The sequence below is a fragment of the Strix aluco genome, chromosome 1, assembly GCF_031877795.1.
Source record: "Strix aluco isolate bStrAlu1 chromosome 1, bStrAlu1.hap1, whole genome shotgun sequence".
NCBI lineage: Eukaryota > Metazoa > Chordata > Aves > Strigiformes > Strigidae > Strix > Strix aluco.
Window position 1 is genome coordinate 91,342,452 of NC_133931.1, and position 19,434 is coordinate 91,361,885.

The window sequence follows — 19,434 nt, forward strand, 5'->3', positions numbered from 1 at the left end:
TGCTGATGCACTGGAATGGTGAAGTCATCCAAGGATAGGGCTGAGTTTCACAGGTCACGCACAACTAATACAGCGTTTCCCATAATTAATGCTCGCATGTTTACCAAGCGCCTGCAGTCTTTGGCTAACCATTTTGGGATTTGAAGTTGGGGAGTGTTAAATATACTGGGTTAGTATAGCTTTTGGGAGAAAAAGCAGTGCAGATATTTAGAAAATCATCACGTAGCTGGCCTTAAAAGCTTTTGAGTTTTAATAGTAGAGCAGATGGCTTAGAATAAAATTACTTGTGTGTCTTATCAATGTTACTGTCAAGAAATGTAGAGTTCTAAAAAGAAGGTAGCTTCTGGAAGTGGCTTTAAGAGGAAGAAGCTGCCCAGCCACCTGACTTTTGAGGACTTAATGAACTCATGGGAAGGTATTGAAATGAAAGGAGTTGTAGCTAGCAGACAGTTGAAAAACTTATTTGTGTGTATTCTAAGACACCTAAAGGCATTTTGTAAATAGTTCCATTTTGTTGTTTGTTTCTAAAAAGTTTCTAATGTTGCTAAGACATGCAGTTAGAATTAAAATTTGGAAATAACTAATGCTATCTAAGTGCTGGGATAATAGGAGACATCTAAACTTGTTATTGCTTTTCAGTATCTTTTAAAAATGGTATGGATTTTTTTAAAATTCATGCTGTGTTGTTTATATTATGGTTACATTGTTCATGCATACTTAGAATTTCATAATTGGCTTTGTCCAGCTGAGAGCTTAAGTGTGGTCTTCTTCATGATGAGATTGGTGAATGTTGGAAAAACTTGTGTTTTGAGGCCTTGAAGTGATATAAATTTCTGTTTCATTAAAAGCAGCTCCTTGGGGATTCCAGTCAATTCATTGGATTGATTAAACATTTTGTTAACATGATATGTTAACATGATATGTTGTTTCCAGTTATTGTTAATGTACACAGTAGAATTAGAAGAACATCAGCCTGTGTAGCTGTTGTTATGCATGCAAAAAAAATGACCTCTTGCAATCCTAGACCAATGTACACTTCTGTGAGAACATCTTAATGATTATTGTGCTGACCTGCTGAATGATAGATGGCAATGGAACATCACTATTAAAAAAAAAGGGGGGGGGAGAGAGGAGGGGGGAATGAAACTTGTTTTGGAGCAGTTTAATAATACTGAGGTGTGCTATAATTAAGTGTCACACTAGTCCTTAGGTTAAAGGTTAAGTGTAAGTGTCTTGAAATCTGTTACCTATAACATGTTAGAGTGTGCTTTTCAATGGATTTTTTTGTCTCAGCAGTGGTTCAAAAGGCAGTTCACATTGACATTGAAAAGTGACAGATGCAGAACAATGCAAAAAAATGTGGTTTTATATAGCTCAAGTAGATTTTTAAAACTTATTACCATCGGGCTTCCTTGCAGTCTGGAGTCTAGCATTGAGCTAGCAATTGTGACAGTGCTGTTCAGCCTGATTCTGGTCAACTAGAGCCGATAGTCTCATGCCTCTGAATTTACGCCAATTTCCAAATGTTAAAAAATAGATTGCAGAAGACTCTGATGGGCTGAAAATTATATGGTCTTTGCAAGAGTTCTTCTCACTTTCCTCTTAAGCATCTGGTATTATTGCATTTAGGTAGAGGACTAAGCCACGGGTTGGATCCAACAGTAAGTCTGAATAGTTTCCTGAGTTAGTTGGAAAGTTCAGTTTTGTTGAGAGGTCCAGTCTGTTCTGCCCTCATTTGTGGATCCTCACATGGAGATTTGCAGAGGATGTACGTGAGAGTAGTGCAGGTACCTTCTCTTGCTTTAACATGCCAAAAAGTATTTGAGAATAAACAAATAGTTTTCTTTATAGAAACTACTGATGTAGAGAGCAGCAGAGTTTGGCATGATTGTCATTTCAAGGCCACTTGAATTTTATGCCTCAGTGAAAAAAAATTTCTTACTGTGGTCAGTTTTAAAAAAGAAAGCTTTTTATTTCTGTTGATATCTAAAGTCAGAATTTTTTCTCAGCACTAGCTTTGCACCTGCTTCTCCCTCCCCCCAAGTTAGATAAAGTTCTATGGTTTTACACTGAGGTTTTTGATAATTTGAATGGATGCAGAAAAAGCGTGACTGGCAATTCTTATTGAATGTGAAGTATGTTTGGAATGCTGCCTGAGAATTTTCACAGAGTGATGGAAAGCTTTCATACTGTGTGTTCCTATACAGAATGGGAGAATTTCAGTGCAAGCGTTCACTGGCATTTCTCAGAATCCTTTTAGGCAAGCTAAACTATGAGTACATGCTGGAATTTCTTTTGGTTTTTCTTATCTTTCTCTTTATAGACTGCTATAAAGAGATTTTGATGAAGTATCAGGATTTAAACAACTAGCATCATGTGGTCAGCTAGTGACTTAGAAGCCGTTTTGTCTTTGAACCATGCTTCAGAGCACTTAGTTACAAAAGCAAATGATAGTTAGATGACTAGGATTTCTTAGTTTTTTGCAAAACCACCTATTTTCCAGCAGCTGCAAACAGAGATTAAGTATACTGTAATGACAAATATGAAAATGTACATTGTGTTTATCAACTTTGCTCTTCTAGTTTGAAGCAAATCCACTTTGTGAAGGAATCAACACTGTTTCTTTAGAGGCACAGCACTTGTGTACAGTCATCCTTCATGTCTGGTATCTCCGCTAGATCTTCCCAAACTTCTATGACAGCTTCTTCCACTGGTTTCAATATCAGTAGCTCCACATCTGCTAGACCGTTTTGATGCCACTTTTCTAATGCTACTCATGTGAGTGGTATGATTTGGAAATCCCTCCTTCATATGGTATTCCAGATCTTTCACAAGGCTTTGGTTAGCACCTACATATTAAATCTAAATGTGTCCCCTTCCCTATCACCTTAGCATAAGAAAGTACAGTACAAATTGAGACAGCTGAAATTTAGAAATAAAACTGTGGCTCAAATGTCTCATCCCTGTTCCTGAACCTCAGATGTTTTCCCATATATACATATGACCATAACTCAAGCTTGAGCATAGTGGGTGAAGAAATCTTTTTTTAATCTGATTGACGTATGATGCCCACTGATTGCTATGCCTGAAAGGATGTAGTTTACACTGTTAGAAGTAACTTTAGTCTTAAAATCTGCAATTTACTTTTTGTTTATGACTACAAAAGCTCAACATTCTCAAAATTTGAAATAGTTTTAATGAAAATTGAACATTTATGTTATGCTTATGTTTGTCAGGAGATTATTTGTTTCTAGGTATTTCTGAAATAAAGTTGTTTATAACTTTCTGGGGACTTGATTCCAGTTATATTAAGCTAATCTGTGAGTACAAAAATATAAAGTATTACTGATTCTTTGTATTAAGATCCTGGCTTTGTTTATGATTTGGGATTCTTTTTTGTTTGTTTCTGATATTGTAAAGTACCTCTCCGGTTTTGCTTGTAGCCTTTGAAATTCAGATAGGTCCTTCTGGAAAAAGCTATGTGGGAAGAGTGTATTGATTATGCTTTTGTGAGAAAAGGATGTCTTGGTAACAGCTCTCAATCCTGAGTTACAGACCTTGTGACTATGTGCAGGCCCTTGTCATGATCAGTGTTTCACCAGATTTTTGTTTTATATGAATATATAGCAGAACAGGGCTACCTCAAACAAGTTAATTGTATCTCATCTTAAATGGCAGTTTAAATAAGATAGGAGATTGGGAAGAAGACAAATAACTTCTAATGACTATTTCTTTGGTTGTTAGGTGTTTTGTTGTTGTCAGCTCAAGTCTTTAGCTTGTTACTTTCTGAAAGTAAGCAAAAAATATACAGTCTTGTTGGCTACCTCTCCAGATGTTGTGAGGTGGAATGATGACTTGTGGGTGAGACAGTGGTTCTGCTACCTGATTTGGGAAATGTGCTCCTCAGCAAGGACAGGAAGGAAAGTTGTGGATAAATACATAATCAAAGCTGCTGTTATCAGCAGATGTGAGATACTGAATGTTGCCTCTTTAAAAGAGGTACAGAAAACACTTGAAAAAGTAAGAGGTTTGTATGTGATGCTGAAGGAAAGGGGAGCCAAGTTCTCTGCAGACCTGCCAGAAAACACTAATGCCTGGATGAAACCTGAGAGCTTTCATAGTGCTCTGATGCTAGCTTTACTGATAGAGAAGTCATTAACTTTCTCTAGTTGTGACTGCTTTAAACCCGCCTGATTTTACTGACACTGGTATTTCTGTAAAGTTTTCTGTGAGATGCTCTTCATAGCATAAGAGTTTCTTGGTTTAAGACTTCTGCAAACTGTTGCGACTTGTCAAATGAGTGAAACCAGGTCTGCTGGAAGCTGTTTCTGATGGATGAGTGGATAGTTTAAGCTTTGCCTGATACCTGTGTTGGGGTGATTTGGGATGTAATGGTAGGTAGTTCAGAAGACAGGTTAGTCCCATAAGGGTATAACTACACAAAGAAATAGCAAGATAAGGTAGCATGAAATAAGCGTAACATTGATGGGCAAAGAAGGACACACTAGTAGCCACTAGTACTAGGTAAACAAATGTCAAGTTATCACAGACTAGCAAGCGTACCATATGTCCATGTTATATTTTACCTTGTAGTAACTTGTGTGGTTTTGTTCTCTTAGGATGTTTACAGATGTGCTATGGGGAATTTAGCTGCTCTAGCCCTGACTTTTTTCTGATCCTGAGCCAGAGTTACTGTTACTTTTCTTTGTTGGGGAAGGCAGAAGTGAACCTCTATATATAGGCACTGTAGCTAGTTCAGTTATACTTGAGTTGAACCATGTCTTTGTTGAAAGCTTCAGCAAAGTGAGCAGACCTTGTGCTGAAGCAGCACACATTTCCTTCTGACAGTTTTGCTGTTAGGGAAAGGACAGATTTTTTTGTGAGGGGGGAGAGAAAGAGGGAAACAGCAATAAGATTAGCTAGAGCTTTGCATTTCAGAACTAACCATTGGAAGCTTCTTGAAGCTCCCCTGTACATAATTTCAATTCCATATAAGTTATATTGAGTTTCCTGTGGCTTTTATTCCTCTGAGAATTATCTTTTTCTTGACGAAAGATGTGACTGGTAAATTCTGTTCAGCTGAGAAGGCGCTTGCTAGAAATTTTATACAAGATTCATGACCTGATATAAAAAGATATGTCTAGTATTTGCAGACAAGTCATGATCAAGTAGATACTGATTATCAGCTGTGTTGGAAGCTGATCTGTGTGCAGTCCATCATCTCTGTTAATTTAAAATTTGTAAATACTGGACTTTTATGTTCTATAAACTCAGAATTAATGAAAATATGGAAAAAATCTTTGAGGAAGTTCTCATACTTTCAAACTAAAGTCAGATTTGTTACAGATTCTGAGTTAGGTAGTTTATATACATGGAACTACTTAAAATATCACAGCAAAAGTCTCTTTCCTATCAGTATATAAAGATAAGTCATAAACCTGTATGCTGTTGTGTGTTCAGAGGTCTCTATCTTCAATGTATTATTTGTATTTGGTTTTCTAGTGTATTGTAAAGATGCGGGTTTGAGAAACTGACTTGAATTCTCCTCTAGTATAGGCTGAAACTTTTATTCAGTAAAGGTTGTAGGCCTTGTATTTTTATTTATGATGCATATGCCTGAGACGTGGCACAAAATATGTTGAGTTTATTGGACGAAAGTAAAAAAAAAAAAAAAATCGTAAAGATTTTTTTTTTTTAAGACAAACCTAGCTGGAAAAGCCCTTGAGAAATACTGAACTCTTTCCCCTGGTGCACCATAGGGGAGAGGCAATTTACTTCTTCCCTTCCTGCAATATAACGCTGCGTGGTGGTGATGCAACTGATTACTTTGCTGTTGAATTGAAGGAAATACTGTTACGTAAAAACCACAGAATAAAAATTTTTTGTTTATATAACAAGTACTTTTTCATCTTAGTTTGATGTTGGAGGAGAGAGTATCAACTGTTTTGTCATTTGGCAAAACTGTTGGAGTAAGAGAAATCATGGCAGAAATGATCACAGAATCACAGCATGGTTGAGGTTGGCAGGGACCTCTGGAGGTCTCTGGTCCAATCCCCCTGCTCTAGCAGGACCACCTACACAACCACTACAGCCAGTTCCCCAGGACCATGTCCACACAACTTTTAAATATTTCCAAGGAGGGAGACTTTACCACCGCTCTGGGCAACCTGTGCCAGTGCTCAGTCAGCAGTAGCTTTCTCAGTAGAAAAAGTGTTTCCTGATGTTTGGAGGGTACCTCCTGTGTTTCAGTTTGTGCCCATTGCCTCTGGTCCCATCACTGGGCACCACTGAGAAGAGCCTGGCTCCATCTTTGCACCCTCCCTTCAGGTATTTATACACATTGATGAGATCCTCACTGAGCCTGCCCTTCTCCAGGCTGAACAGCCCCAGCTCTCTCGATCTCTCCTCATAGGAGAGATGCTTCAGTCTCTAGTTGCTAGGTGGTTTGGTTTTTTTTCTTTAAATATTCTTTTAATTCTTTATAGAATCTATGTGGACACACATTGTTAAAACTTAACTGGAAAATTTACTGCTGTCCTGAGATGAATATAGAAATCGGGGAAAGGGGACCACACTAGAATAGAAATATGAAGAAAACTGAGAGAACACAATGGTTGAGAATTAAGATGGGTATTATCTATACACCTTAAGTAGTCCCTCAGCAAAGACAGCCACCTGAGGACTAGATTGGTATAATTTTGCTTAATGGCAGATAGTATAACAGAAAGCTGCGTTACTGTGGAGAATGGAAAAATCCTTGTAATGCAAGTTAATTGATACAGTTTGGGAAATGCAGTGCTGCAACATTGAGCATATGGAGTTAATTTGATGCTGTTGATGCTTTCTGATTTCTGCTGAACACAGCGGGGTCTTGAGCTGGAAGAAGTACCTCCGTGCTGTGCTTCTCCCTTAGCTTTTTGGTTTGGGAAGCTCTGGTAGCTCAAGCACACAGCAGCACATACGGAGGGAGCCAGGCTGGGTTTGAAGCTTTCCTCATATGGCCCTGGACATCAGCATTCACTGCAGCAACATTCAAATGGCTTTGTGCAGGGCCAGCTTAGTTATTCAGACGTGACTAATTTGGATACTGCCTGAGTCTGTCTATGCAGTAAGTCCCCCACAAAAGCAGTATGTTATCATATTGCTCTCCATGAAATCAGCTCAGGTGCATCTGTATCTTAACCCAATTCACTGAGTGTGAGCATGTCATTTCTGTGCTAGGGTGCAAGATCTATCTATTTTCTACCTGTAGTTTCATGAGCTTCTGCTGTGTGCCTCTCATGGGAGTGAGGGTTATATCTTTTTACTGCAATGTATCTGCAAAGTGTCTGCTTTACATATCTAGTGGTTGGGTTTGGTTTTTTTTTGCCTGCTGTTCTTGGCCAACAAGCATAGGTTAGTTTTCTCCAAGTAGCTTTAGAGTTTTTACCCTCATATATTCTATGAATTTTCATAGCTTGTTAGTAATATGAAGTAGGTAAATGCATTGATCTTCTGTTTTCAATCTGGTTTGGACTGCCCATCATGGACTAGTATTATCTGATCATCTTGAATGTTTGTTCTAGGTAGTTTGTAAGTGGATTGCTCCGATAGCTTGAAAGTTAATTTTATTCTAGTAGCTTAACTTAGTTTCCTTTTCGTTTGATGATGGTTCTGAGGACTTCTTTTCGGAACGTACTGACTTTGCAAATTCAGCAGGTCTCATTGTGTAAGAACATCTGGGAGAGAGCAAAAGAGGCACTTGCAGTTGCAAAATAAGGTTGATAGGTGCTTCCAGTTTAGTGCCTGATGCAATTAATTATTTAAAGACTCTTAGTTCCATCTCAGAGTTACCACAGCAATGTGGAATGTGTTGATCTGGTACAATTTACTCTGCAAGTTCAAATTGGTTTACAAAGTTAATACATAAGTCTGTTTCTACCATAAAGTTTTTATTCGATCACATATCTGCTGCATTGGATGAAGTTCTGCTTGGCTGGCTGATCCAGCATTGGTAAGCTTGGAACAAGTTGTAACGTAGCAGAAGTTTTAAATGCAGCAGCCATTTAAGATTTGTCAAAGTAATATTGCTCCAGAGTTGTCTTGTGAAATTTGGTAAGGCTTAACGAAATTTGCAGTGTCGTTTATGGGGTATTAAATAGTTTGATTCATTTATTCATATGTATTGCACAACATATCTATTTCAGCTGCTACATAATACAGCCACAAATACAAACTGTGAATTGATGATCACTTGTTAAAGTGTTAATGATGTCTGATTCTTTGATTTAATGTCAAAAGGACTCCATTACAGCTCTTCAGGTTTCTACATTATTCCACATCTGTGAATGCTATCCCTCTTGCAAGTTGGTTTATTCACATATGCATATGTGCAGTACAGTACTGATGTGGGGCTTAAGCATGTGCAAGTAAATAAAAGAGGAAGTTTATTCTTTCTCCCAGACAGTCTCTGACCCCAGTTTCCTTGGCTTCTGCTGTTTTGTGCCTGTGGTTTTGTGCAGAACAGCTGAAAATGCAAGTTATTCAGGGACATGTTTTTCCAGACCAGTATCTCTAGAAGAAAGCAGGCCATCTGTTGAATAGCCATAAGGGCTGGTTTACTCTAGGTCCTGAATATTTAACATAGGTAAAATACCTAGTTTCCTGACTTCTTTACTGTCAACAGAAACAGATGTAAAATATGTATGTATATGCTTGCATTTTCTTAGGATTGAACTTCAACAGTTCTTTTACTGTACCTGTAGCACAGAGAAAAAAGTGGCAGACCTGAGTAGTTTCTAAGGAAGCTTCTCAGTCGGGAGCTGTTATCCAAGTACTTGCTGATTTGCCTGTATCTCTTTGAAGTTAAAAATTAGATTGGATGTCCTAAATGTAAAGATATGCTGTACCCTATAAAATATGTTGTACCGTTGTCCTTTCCAGATGTATATGAAGTTTTTTTCCAGCCTTTGATTTGCAGACCCCTTAAAGTTTCAGCTTTGATGTCCTTATGACATAATTTTCTTTTGGATGGAAAATTTTCCATCAGAGCTTCCTCCATGCAAGAAGGGTTGTATGTGTATGTTGAGAGGAGGGAGAGCTTAACTCATAACATAGCACAATTAATCGGGAAAAACTTCTGTATATTTTCTAAAGTTACATGGAACTACATCGTTGTTATCTTAAAGCTTGTCTTAGTAATAGTCCATGTCTTGTAGGTTGAAAAAACATTGAAGTAGGGGGCTTTTTTAGCTTCTCAGTTTTCATAGATCAGAAAAAGTACCTCAGAACTAGAAAATTTTGCTTGAATTCTTTCACATACAACTGGAATTACATGGTTTTCTGACGTTTACAGTCCCCAACTACTTTCATTGTAGGGTGGTTCATAACATTTGGAGTCTAATTTACTGACATATATTAAGGTGTAGCATGTCAGGTTGTCGAATTATCATGGGTTTTTTTAATTCATAAGAAAATTAAACCTTAGCAATTCCTTATTTTAATAATTTTGTTGTACAAAAAATTTCAATTATCAGTTCAAGAATGGAGTATGACTTTACTACTGCAGAGAATTGCATCTTGGAGTCCTATTGCTTTTTTTTTCTTTTCTAGAAATAGCCATCAAGATGATGATGCTAAGAAATAATTTTTGATGGCATCAGTCATTCACTTATGTAACTTTCAACATCTGTTTTTATTCAGGAGAAGCTAGAAGGCATTAACCTGAGATGGTTTGTAAGTAGAGTTGTACCTGACACTGAACTGAGAGGCCTTGTTAAGGTTTCTCCCTAGTGAAATCCTATGTAGTGAAAATTTAATATGGTGAAGAGAGTGTATTACGGTCAAATAAAATTACTTCTGGTGGATCAAATTCTTTGTGTGATAGTTCTAGCACCACTGTTAAAACATTTTAACTTTCTGTAAAGTAAAAAAAAAAAAAAAGTCCATGCTTCTGGAAGCAAAGCTTCTGGAGCTCTGCTTGGATAAATATTCAGAATTCTCTTTATAAATCTTGTTGTATCCAGTAGCTTGAACAACATCCCATAAGAGTTTTTTTCCAAGCCTGTGGTATCTTGTATGTTTCTGTTTGGTAAGGCTACAGTGAATGACAAGTAGAACTATATTAAATGATCAGGTATAATGTCTTCAAAGAGGTTTTTTTGTTTTATTTTTTTAATGCGAAGTAGTGGTTTTTTTCTTTCTTCTCCAAATAGTGATGTGGGAGGGTGGATTCCTAAAGGATCTAGATGATGGTTCTGTAATAGCATGGTAGGTATAAGTTATTATTCAACCTAGTGGACTTTGGACTTTCACTATTTTCCCACAAAAGGTTGTATCTGCCTATGATGTGTGAGAGCTGTGTGCCTATGGCTGTTTCTTCCTACATATAACCATGTAATTCCTGTAACACCTGGCTTAAACTGGAAAAGATTTTGACCTCGTATATGGAATATCTGAGATATTCCATAAGCTGGTTGGATCTTGATTGGGAAGGGTTCACTTTGCTCTGCATCTTGTTCCATATGGGTGCTAATCAACCCCAAATTTCCAGTAGCCAGTTACTTCTCTGAGGTTAGCCAACTATTTTGGTCACCAGTTTAAAATACGGCAACAGCCTTGTTTCAGGTTTACAGATATTTTTCAGTACAAGTGAAAACTTAAGAGATGCAGAGTAAATTTGTCTTGTACAAACATAGGATCATTATTACTTCTCCTTGAATTTCAAGGAAAAGGATGGAGTTCTTGGTCTTCGTATGCTCCTGGGAGCAGAGACTGTGGTGTAGCCAGGGCAGGCAAGGGTCATGTGGCACCACAAGCTCTGCAGTATGAGTGCAAGGGGGTGGAGCTGCCATTTGAACCTCACCCAGCCTGGCTGTGGTGGAATGCTGTCTTTCCAGGTGAGAGCCAGAAACCAGGAGCTGCAGCAGCACTGAAGGCAGAGGGAGCAGCTCCCGCATCACCTCCCTTCCTGCTGCTTGAAACACCCACTGCCGTGGGAGCTGTGGCAGTGCAACAGCGTCTGTGAGTGGGCTTTCCCCATAGCTGGGATTTGGCAGGGTATAACCTTAGCACTGATGATTCATTGATGCCTGTGGAGCCAGTTTGGCTAGGAGAACTCTGAGCTGTAGCGCTCCAGCACTGGCAGCCTCTTACCTTAACAGCAGGAACCATTTCTGTAGCCACACCACACATTTTAAAGGCAGTATCCTATAGCAAGGTAGTGGTAGAAGTCTTGTTGGATTATTCAAGCTAACCATTTGAGTTGTGTTATGGAAACCTTAACTTCCCCACTTGATTGACTTCTGCAATATGTATCATCTAGTGGGATACTCAACTAAGAAGATACTGTTCAGCCAAGATACTGTGTGTATACAGTTGTCACCGTTTCATTTCCTTCAGTATTTATTTGGATAGCTGTACTCAGTTCTCTGTGTAGATTCAGGTTCCACCATTGTGTTACATAAAGACAGTTTTAATTTTATACCTTATCTGCAGATTGAACATTGTGGACATCATGACTTCTAAGCACCCAGATTGGCTTGGTTTAGTAATGACAGCATGCTTGGGGGATGGTGATAACTGGGGAGGGAACTTTTGTAATGGGAAGGAGGATCAGCATTACTGGGGAAGGGAAGTAATGGTAGCAGAAACAGTCCACAAGGCTCATGTTCCTCAGCACGTCTTATTTGGTTTAATCAATCTGAATCCAGATATTTGTGTCTGTTTATAATGCCAACCTGTATTAGAGAGTGTGTCAGATGGTTGCTGTTACCATGAACACTGTAATGTTAAGGAGAAATCTGAATGGTGAATGTACAAGTTTCAACCCTACAGATTGCTGCAGTTCATGTAGATATGGCGCTTAAGGCAGTTTCTGGGTGTTAAAATCATAAAACCCCTTGGGTTTATTTCGTTTCTGTAAGGACCATTAAAGTTGTAAAACTGATTGATATTCACTGATTGGGAGTTGTGAATTGTTGGATTTATAGCTGCTGGTGTAATCTTAAATGGCTTCTGTTGTGTACATCCTGATACAAACTCTGATTACTCCATGCTTTTCCCTAGACAACTGTTTTTTTCAAGAAGTTTCTGGCTGCTTTGGCAAATAAGTTTGTGTTTTATGGCTTGATTTGTTTAATCAGTTGTGGGGGGAGAGCCTTTGCCTCTAAAGTGTGCCACTAGTTATATGAAAAATCTTTTGTTGCTTACGGCTTTGGACACTTCAATAATTACGATGTGGTTGACTTTACCTGAAATTTTGAGCATTTTTTCTCTGATGTTACCTGCTTCATAACAGAATTAGAAAATTGATCAGTGAACATGGCAAGACTGCAGGAGGAAACAGGGTTGTATTTCTACATTTGCCATAGCAACGCTGTATTTAAGACTGTCACTTTTCTGAAGTAGATTTTCATTGAGATCTCTATTTGAATGTTGTCTGTCTCCTTAACTTGAGTCTTGAGATTGATTTCAAAAAATGATCTTGCAGCTCCTAATGAAACACCTTAGAGCAGTACTTACTGAACAAGGTATTAGGTGTTCTGAAAAGTCAGCTCTGAAGACTTTAATGCTGTGCATGCAAAATTCATGTTTACTTTTGAACACTCTAAATGTGATTCCATGTATATAAAATCTGCTTTATTTTCACAATAGTCCAATTTGCAAAGACACTGTAAAAAGAGAGTTTGTACTGAGCTGGTAAGTACTATAGAACAGCCTAGAGAGAATTATTAGATCAGATTAATGTCTAGAAAAAATGCAATAGGTAAGACCAAAACTTGCAAATGAACAGTGAGTTTCAAAACTAAATACTGAATAGACACTCGTTGAGGAGCAACAGTCTGTTTCATTGCCTTCATGAAATAGCATAGTCATGGGAAAAAAAAATTGTGGTTAAATATAAACTGTATACTATCATATACTTTATGTCACTCAAACAGACCGGTTAGGGTTGCCAGGCACCTTAGTTTTGGTACTGTGTAACTCTGCTGGAGTGGGCAAATTTAGTATTCTCTGTAGTTTTTCAGGTGAGTGTAGATGCTTTGATCAGTCTCAATCCAGGTGTTCTTATTTCAGTCTTGTGCTGGCCTGTATGTAGAGAGGGTGTCGGAAGACCTTAAGGGACAACTTAGGCTCAAACGTACAAAAAAGAAACTCATTAATAGATTCTTTTTGTTGTTGTTGTTTTTGACATAGTGCAGGATTGGGGGGATCTAAATACTTTTTGTGATGTTAGTCATGACAGAATTTGACTGACAAGTGATGAAATTGCTTTTATTTCCACTGACAGTTATGAGGGATTTTTTTGACAGCCCTATGGAATTTGTTCTTTGTTAATGTGACAACAGCTCTAACGTAATTAAAATTATTTCTGAAGTGCTACATAGTATCTTTCCCCTCCTTTTGAAATTAATTTCTAAGTTAATATAATTTCTGCATGTTCAATTGTGTTTGGAATGTGTTATATTTATTTAGAGTTCTGTCACTGAATAATTTCTTTGCATATTTTTCTAATAAAAAGGTGAATGTGTGCTTCAACAGACTTGAAATTATCAAAATTGCCTTTTTTGATTTTTCTTTTTTTTTTTTTCTCCCCCACCCCCTGAAAAGAAAAATGTCAAGGTCAGATCAAAACATGCTGGTTATTGAATTTCTTGAATGGTTTTTTGATTAACAATTTAATTCTAGAGTGTGAATATTACATCTGCAATAGCATGAACTGTTCTTGCTTTGCTTTAATTTTGCTGGGTAATGCATTCTGTAGTAAATGTTGTATTAAGTGGGTATGTACTGAAGTTAGTGGCTAGATCAGGAGATATGTGGAAATGTATTTGGTCACATTAACATGCCTTAAAATACTAAAAAAGGGAAAAGGAAGTAGCGTATTTGGTGTAGTTATAGGTTTCCATAAAATGGGAACAGAACTGCTTGAAAATTGTTGCAGAACTGTTTGTATCTGGTTTTGTGTCTGTGCTCACCTGGATGTCCAAGCAAAGGTCCTTGGCTCTTGCGGAAAAGGGGAAGCACTACACTGCACTGCTCCTCATCTGCTGTGGACGGGGTGGAAATGCTGCCTTTTGGGGCAGAGCAAGGGTGAATTTCGTGCAGTGTCTGTTCATGCACTTGCTGTAATGCTGGTTTGGTTTTTGTTTTTTGTTTTGTTTTTTTTTTCAGATTTACTGACATACTCTTTATTTTAGAAAATGCAGTAAAATTTCAGCCTTGCAGAACACTTACTTAGTCTTTGATTTATAATTTCTGAACTGAGAAGATGTTTTGACTTTCTCTATCAAAGCCAGTTAACTCTTCAGGATTTTTTCTAATTTTTCTTTCTTTTTTTTCTTCCCTTTAAGATCGCGCCGGAAGCATCAGTACTCTTGATTCCTTAGATTTTGCAAGATACTCTGATGACGGCAATAGGGAAACGGATGAAAGAGTAGCAGGTAATTGTTTTGTATGATTTAGGAATCGTAGAATGCTAACTTTACCATTTGACTTGTTTCTAGCATAAGTATATTTAAATGAACATTCCTGAAGATGGCAGGACCTCACTGTGGTGGTTTAACTAGGCACTTAATGATATAATCATGTTTCAGACATTTCTACTATAACTGCTATAAATACTCAGGCAGGTGTACTTCTGTATGATTCCAGATATCACCAAGGTAGAAGCAAGCAGTATACTTGAAAATTGTGCCCAGTTTTTGACAGTAGAACAGTATCTTGATATTGCCTACTGACTACTGCTGTTTAGCTGAAACATACAGTAAAATATTCTATGTAGTAGTCACAGAGTACTACATGGGTGATAGCTTTCTGATATAAAGATCTGTAGCGAGTCATCTCTTAAGTATATCTTATGTGTAGGTCAAACAAGCACTACCAAACCCAGAGTAAATTTGGCATTTTCTCAGTTCCATAAATCATCTTTGCTACAAATCTTAATTGTAGTGCTTTTCTTCTCTCCCATTTGATTTCTTGATTGTATAAGGTTGTTTTAAAGAAGTGACAGGGTTTTTTCCCTCTTGCAGTTGTTCTAAACTTGGGAGCCTGTGGCGTTTCAGGATTTATGATTATCTCACCAAACCCAGAGGCTGCTTTTCTATTATATTAGAAATTATTATAATAATCTCTTTTGAACGAGAGCCATGATTCTCTAATCCAGGCTTTTTCCAGATAAGGTTATTCAGAGCTTCTATAGAGGAACCCATAAAAGCTCTCTAGAAACTGCTACAGAACACTGTTTACTTCTTACTGATTAATACTGTTCAATATCATGGGCACATGAAGGTTGTCCATGCTGTGACCTTTGTTCACATTGTTTAGTTTTATGAAACCTGAAATGATGCAAACTGCTATGTCTCTGGTCCACACTGTTGGCTCTGCTCTTAACCACCATGCTTCATCCTAGCAGAAACATTGTCACGTTCTTAAGCAAAGAAAAGGCTGGTGAAACAGTTCTGTAAGGGATCTTCATTCTGATATTTCCTCTCTGTCAGTCTGAAATGGCAAACAGTATTGACCCAGAGAGAAGAAACAGAAGTGTTGGGAAAATCTCATTTTTCTTATCCAGCCAGTGTTTCTGAGGTAAAGGACTGGATTCAATTCACTGAACATGAAGCAAATTCAGGTATTTTGGTGCTCTGGTCTGGAACTACAGGCACTTACTGTTCTTTGATTTATATGGAAACTTCCAGATTCTTATTACTATCTAATTAGTGTCTTTTTCAATATACATAGTCAGTTTCAAGGAGGCAATAGTTGTAAATACACAGCTAATCTTCTAAACAAAGTGTGTTTAAGGAACCTCATTACTTCTGAACTGTGTCCTGGAATACAAGGAAGAAACAAGCAAATTCCAAATACTTTTTTTCATCATCTTTGTAGGTTTTTTTTCCTGTTTCTAGTCAATATTTCTTGGCAATAGTATTACTGAGAGAACTAGTTTGATCTTTGCTTGGAGCTGTCTTTAGTAACTGAATTGGATTAGAGATGCTTATAGACAGTCCAGACCAGTCAGAATTGACGTGCAGTAGAACCATTAATCTTCTGACAGAACATTAACAACAAAATAGTGATTACTTCCAGCATGAAATGAATACATCCTAATATTAAATTTAATTAAGTCCATCATAAAATGGATAGATTTTTGAAGATTACAGTATATTAATAGACCACTGTCATATGTAACAGACAAGCAAATTATATGGCAGGATATTTACTTTAAGTTTCTGTGTTCCTTTAGAGAGGTTTTTCGAAGAGTTGTTAAAAAGTAACATAAGAACTTGAACAAAGCAGGACTGAATATTATTTCTGGATGTTTGTAAAGACTCAAAGTTTTCCAAAATACCCTATTTCTATTTAAAATTCTGGTTCAGTAATAATTGCTTACAATGTTTTGCCTCAATTCTGTTTAAAACCATCTACCTGAGCAATAAACTTCAGAAAACTGGTATTTAATTTGCACATAAAAAATTATGTCAGTAGAGGTTTCAAAAATTTTTCATATCCAGTTCCTTCTTTGAACAAACTCTGGCTTATAACTTGTGCTTTTGAAGCAGTTCTTAGCTGCAAATGCACTTTGAAACATAACTGGAAATCCATCTCGCTTATTTCTTCGCATATTCTTTCTTCTCAGTGAAGAGCTTTGATGCTTAGGAGATAAAATTGTAATCTGTTTTGAAAGCTTGAGGCCATGATCTGATAGTCATATTTTTCTTTTGATAGTTCTCCAAGTGACGTTTGTACAGTTTCTTTTTGTAAGTGCCTTTCTCATGCAGTTATCTTTGTTTTTTACTGTTTGGACAGTACACATGATTTCCATATCAATTTCCCTAGTCAAATGTCAAATGAAGGATAGGAGGTAAATGCACATCAGTCACTAAAAGGAGGTGGTCCTGAATCAGAAGAACTTCAAAACTGAAGTTATACCCAGTTGTGAATAGTTTTCTATCACAACAAAGTTAAAAAGCACTGAATCAAAAAGTGTGCATGTATACCACCCAAAGCCATCATATTTCTGTTTTGCCATTGTGGATGGTGTTAGACTTAGCTGCCATATTTTTTTATTTTACCAATCCAAAAATTCCTGGAAATAACTACAAAGACTTTTGTTTGAAATGGGTTTCAGTATTTCAAATATGTTAGCCCAGTTCATTCCATCTGTCATTAGAATAAAAATCTGGCCTAGAAAGAAACATGTTTTGAAGACTTGGTGTGAACTTGCCTCTTGGGAAATCTGATCAAAGGAAGCTAAGTGAGTCTCTTCTATAGTGTTATTGTCAGCTTGACTGAAAGGATGCAGGTTACAAAAGCCAGTCAGGATGTGGATGAGCATGACAAAACTAACTGCAGTTTTTTTCCTTTTCTACCTGATCTTAACATAAATATAGAGAGCTCTGTAACAAATTGGATAATACATTTGTAATCCGTGAAGAGTTTCAAAAAATATATGCATCCTTAGAGCCTGCAGTTTACTAGACGGAAACAACCTATTCTCTAAGACTTCTAAGTCTTGAATCTAAATTCATGTATCTATTGCTGAAACAGTTACTGCTAAGATAAAGTCAGTACTGAAGTATTTATTAGGCTTAGTAAACCTCCTCCAAATACTCATTTTCATAAACCAACCAGAAAATGTAAAACCTGTTCCATTCCTGTAGAATAAGAGTACGCCTAGCTTGAAGTCAAATACCCACAGCATTTGGTTCATCTGACATTCAATCCAAGGAACTGAATCTTTTCCCACAACTTAAACTGGCTGTGTGCACAAGTTTGTGATCTAAACCCCCCACTTTCCACAATTCAAAATATTTAGTATTGCTAATCTGCCTTTGACAACTACTGTTTTCAGTTATGATAAAATTAATTCTCATTTGTGTTCTCAGATCTCCCTGCATTAGCATTGATTTCTGGCTAGACTATGTATCTCTGATGAGCAGAATAAATACTGTCCCTGTCAGGATTTGAAGGGAAGAGACAAGTTGAAAAACCACTTGATTATTTTTGAGGATTTCATTTATCTAGACTTATGTTGGCAGTTTCTGCTTTTTATAGAGCCTTTTTGTTTGTTTTTTATTACTATTACTTTTTTTATTACTATTACTTGTGTGCAGTCAAAACCAGAGGAGAATCTTAAAACCCAAAACAAATAAAACAAAAACTAAACACAAAATGCAGCTGTAATACAACAATTGCTTGCTAACATTGTGTGTTCAATTTGTTCATCCTGGAAATGGGTCTGGTTTTGTCTTCCCATTTCCTGTCTTAAACCCTGTTAGGCAGTTGTAAGGCTCCTTAATTTTCTTCCAGGTTGATAGTCTCCAAGGGTTGAACCTTAGAACCTCCAAGGGTTGAACTATAAGAATGATAGCAAGTTCTCTGTTAGCTTGTTCATGAACTCTCATGGTGATCATAATTTCTGTAGCTTGATAGGCATATCTCATGCTGTCGTACAACTTTCCAGTTCAGGTCCTGAAGTGTTTTACACTGACTGTAAATACGGTAACTTCTTTTCTTCTTAGGACTTGTATCAGGGAAGTGGGAATTAGGAAACCTCAGGTCTTGAAGTATATTGTGATAGTGGCTTCACTGCTAACTACAGTCAGAGAATTTAAATTTCTTCTGATTGACTCAAAATGTACACACAAATCTATCAAATGTATTGGGATGTCATACATGTTTTAGAGGGCGTAATTTAGGACATCTAGAGGTCTACGTTTATTTTGCAAGGAGGAAGAATTCCAAATGACAGTTAAGAAACAACAAAACTTGTAACGCAATGTCCAAATTTGAGGAAAGCTAGGTAAGCACAGGGGCCCTTGATACTTCAGAGAACTGTTTCTAAAAGAAAATGCCAGAATGCTATATAGTGGCTTCACAACATTAAACTACCTTTCTACTATTGTCTGAAGTACTTCATAATGAAATATGCAAAAGTCTGACAATATAATTCATATGTAGAATGTTAAATTCTAGTATAATTGGAAAATACTGCTTATACAAAAACAAGTACTGAAAATTTTTAGAAGTACTACTTATTTCTTCAACTTTTTGGCCTTGGCCCGACAAGACTGCTGTTCATGTAGGTCTCAACTTGTTCAGTATCCCAAATTGCAGGTTGTTCTTTATAGCTAACTTCTCAGGCTATGGTTCAATAACTTATGAAGTCATTAACAGATGTGACTGAATAGGGTAAGATCCTTGAGAAAGCTTCATTTTTAAATTTTGAAGCTGAGCAGGCAAGCTACCTGCTCTTGATACACAGTTCTCTTTTAAGGTGTATTAGATTAGCTGCATGAAAACCGAAACATTTAAAAACTGCTAATCTGAAAATCTTGGTCTAATGCTTAGTTGCTTGCTTGAAAGATTCAGCTTTTTTAAGTAAGTCTAAGTAACTTTTTTTCCAAATGGTATCTGTAGTGATTTGAGTTCCTCATAAAAAGCAAAAGCAAG

At 37.1% G+C, this 19,434-nt stretch overlaps 1 protein-coding gene across 6 annotated transcripts in view; it reads left to right on the top strand.

Moving 5' to 3' along the window:
• Positions 1-19,434, top strand: part of RELCH (RAB11 binding and LisH domain, coiled-coil and HEAT repeat containing) — an 83,232-nt gene that overhangs the window by 1,267 nt on the left and 62,531 nt on the right. For all 6 annotated transcript variants that reach the window (XR_012623539.1, XR_012623540.1, XM_074826738.1 and 3 more), the window contains exon 2: positions 14,334-14,423. Coding sequence is in view for 4 of the 6 variants with exons in the window: in XM_074826738.1 (XP_074682839.1) it covers positions 14,334-14,423 (90 nt within the window). In the remaining 2 variants the exon portion in view is untranslated. The remainder of the gene's footprint in view (positions 1-14,333; positions 14,424-19,434) is intronic.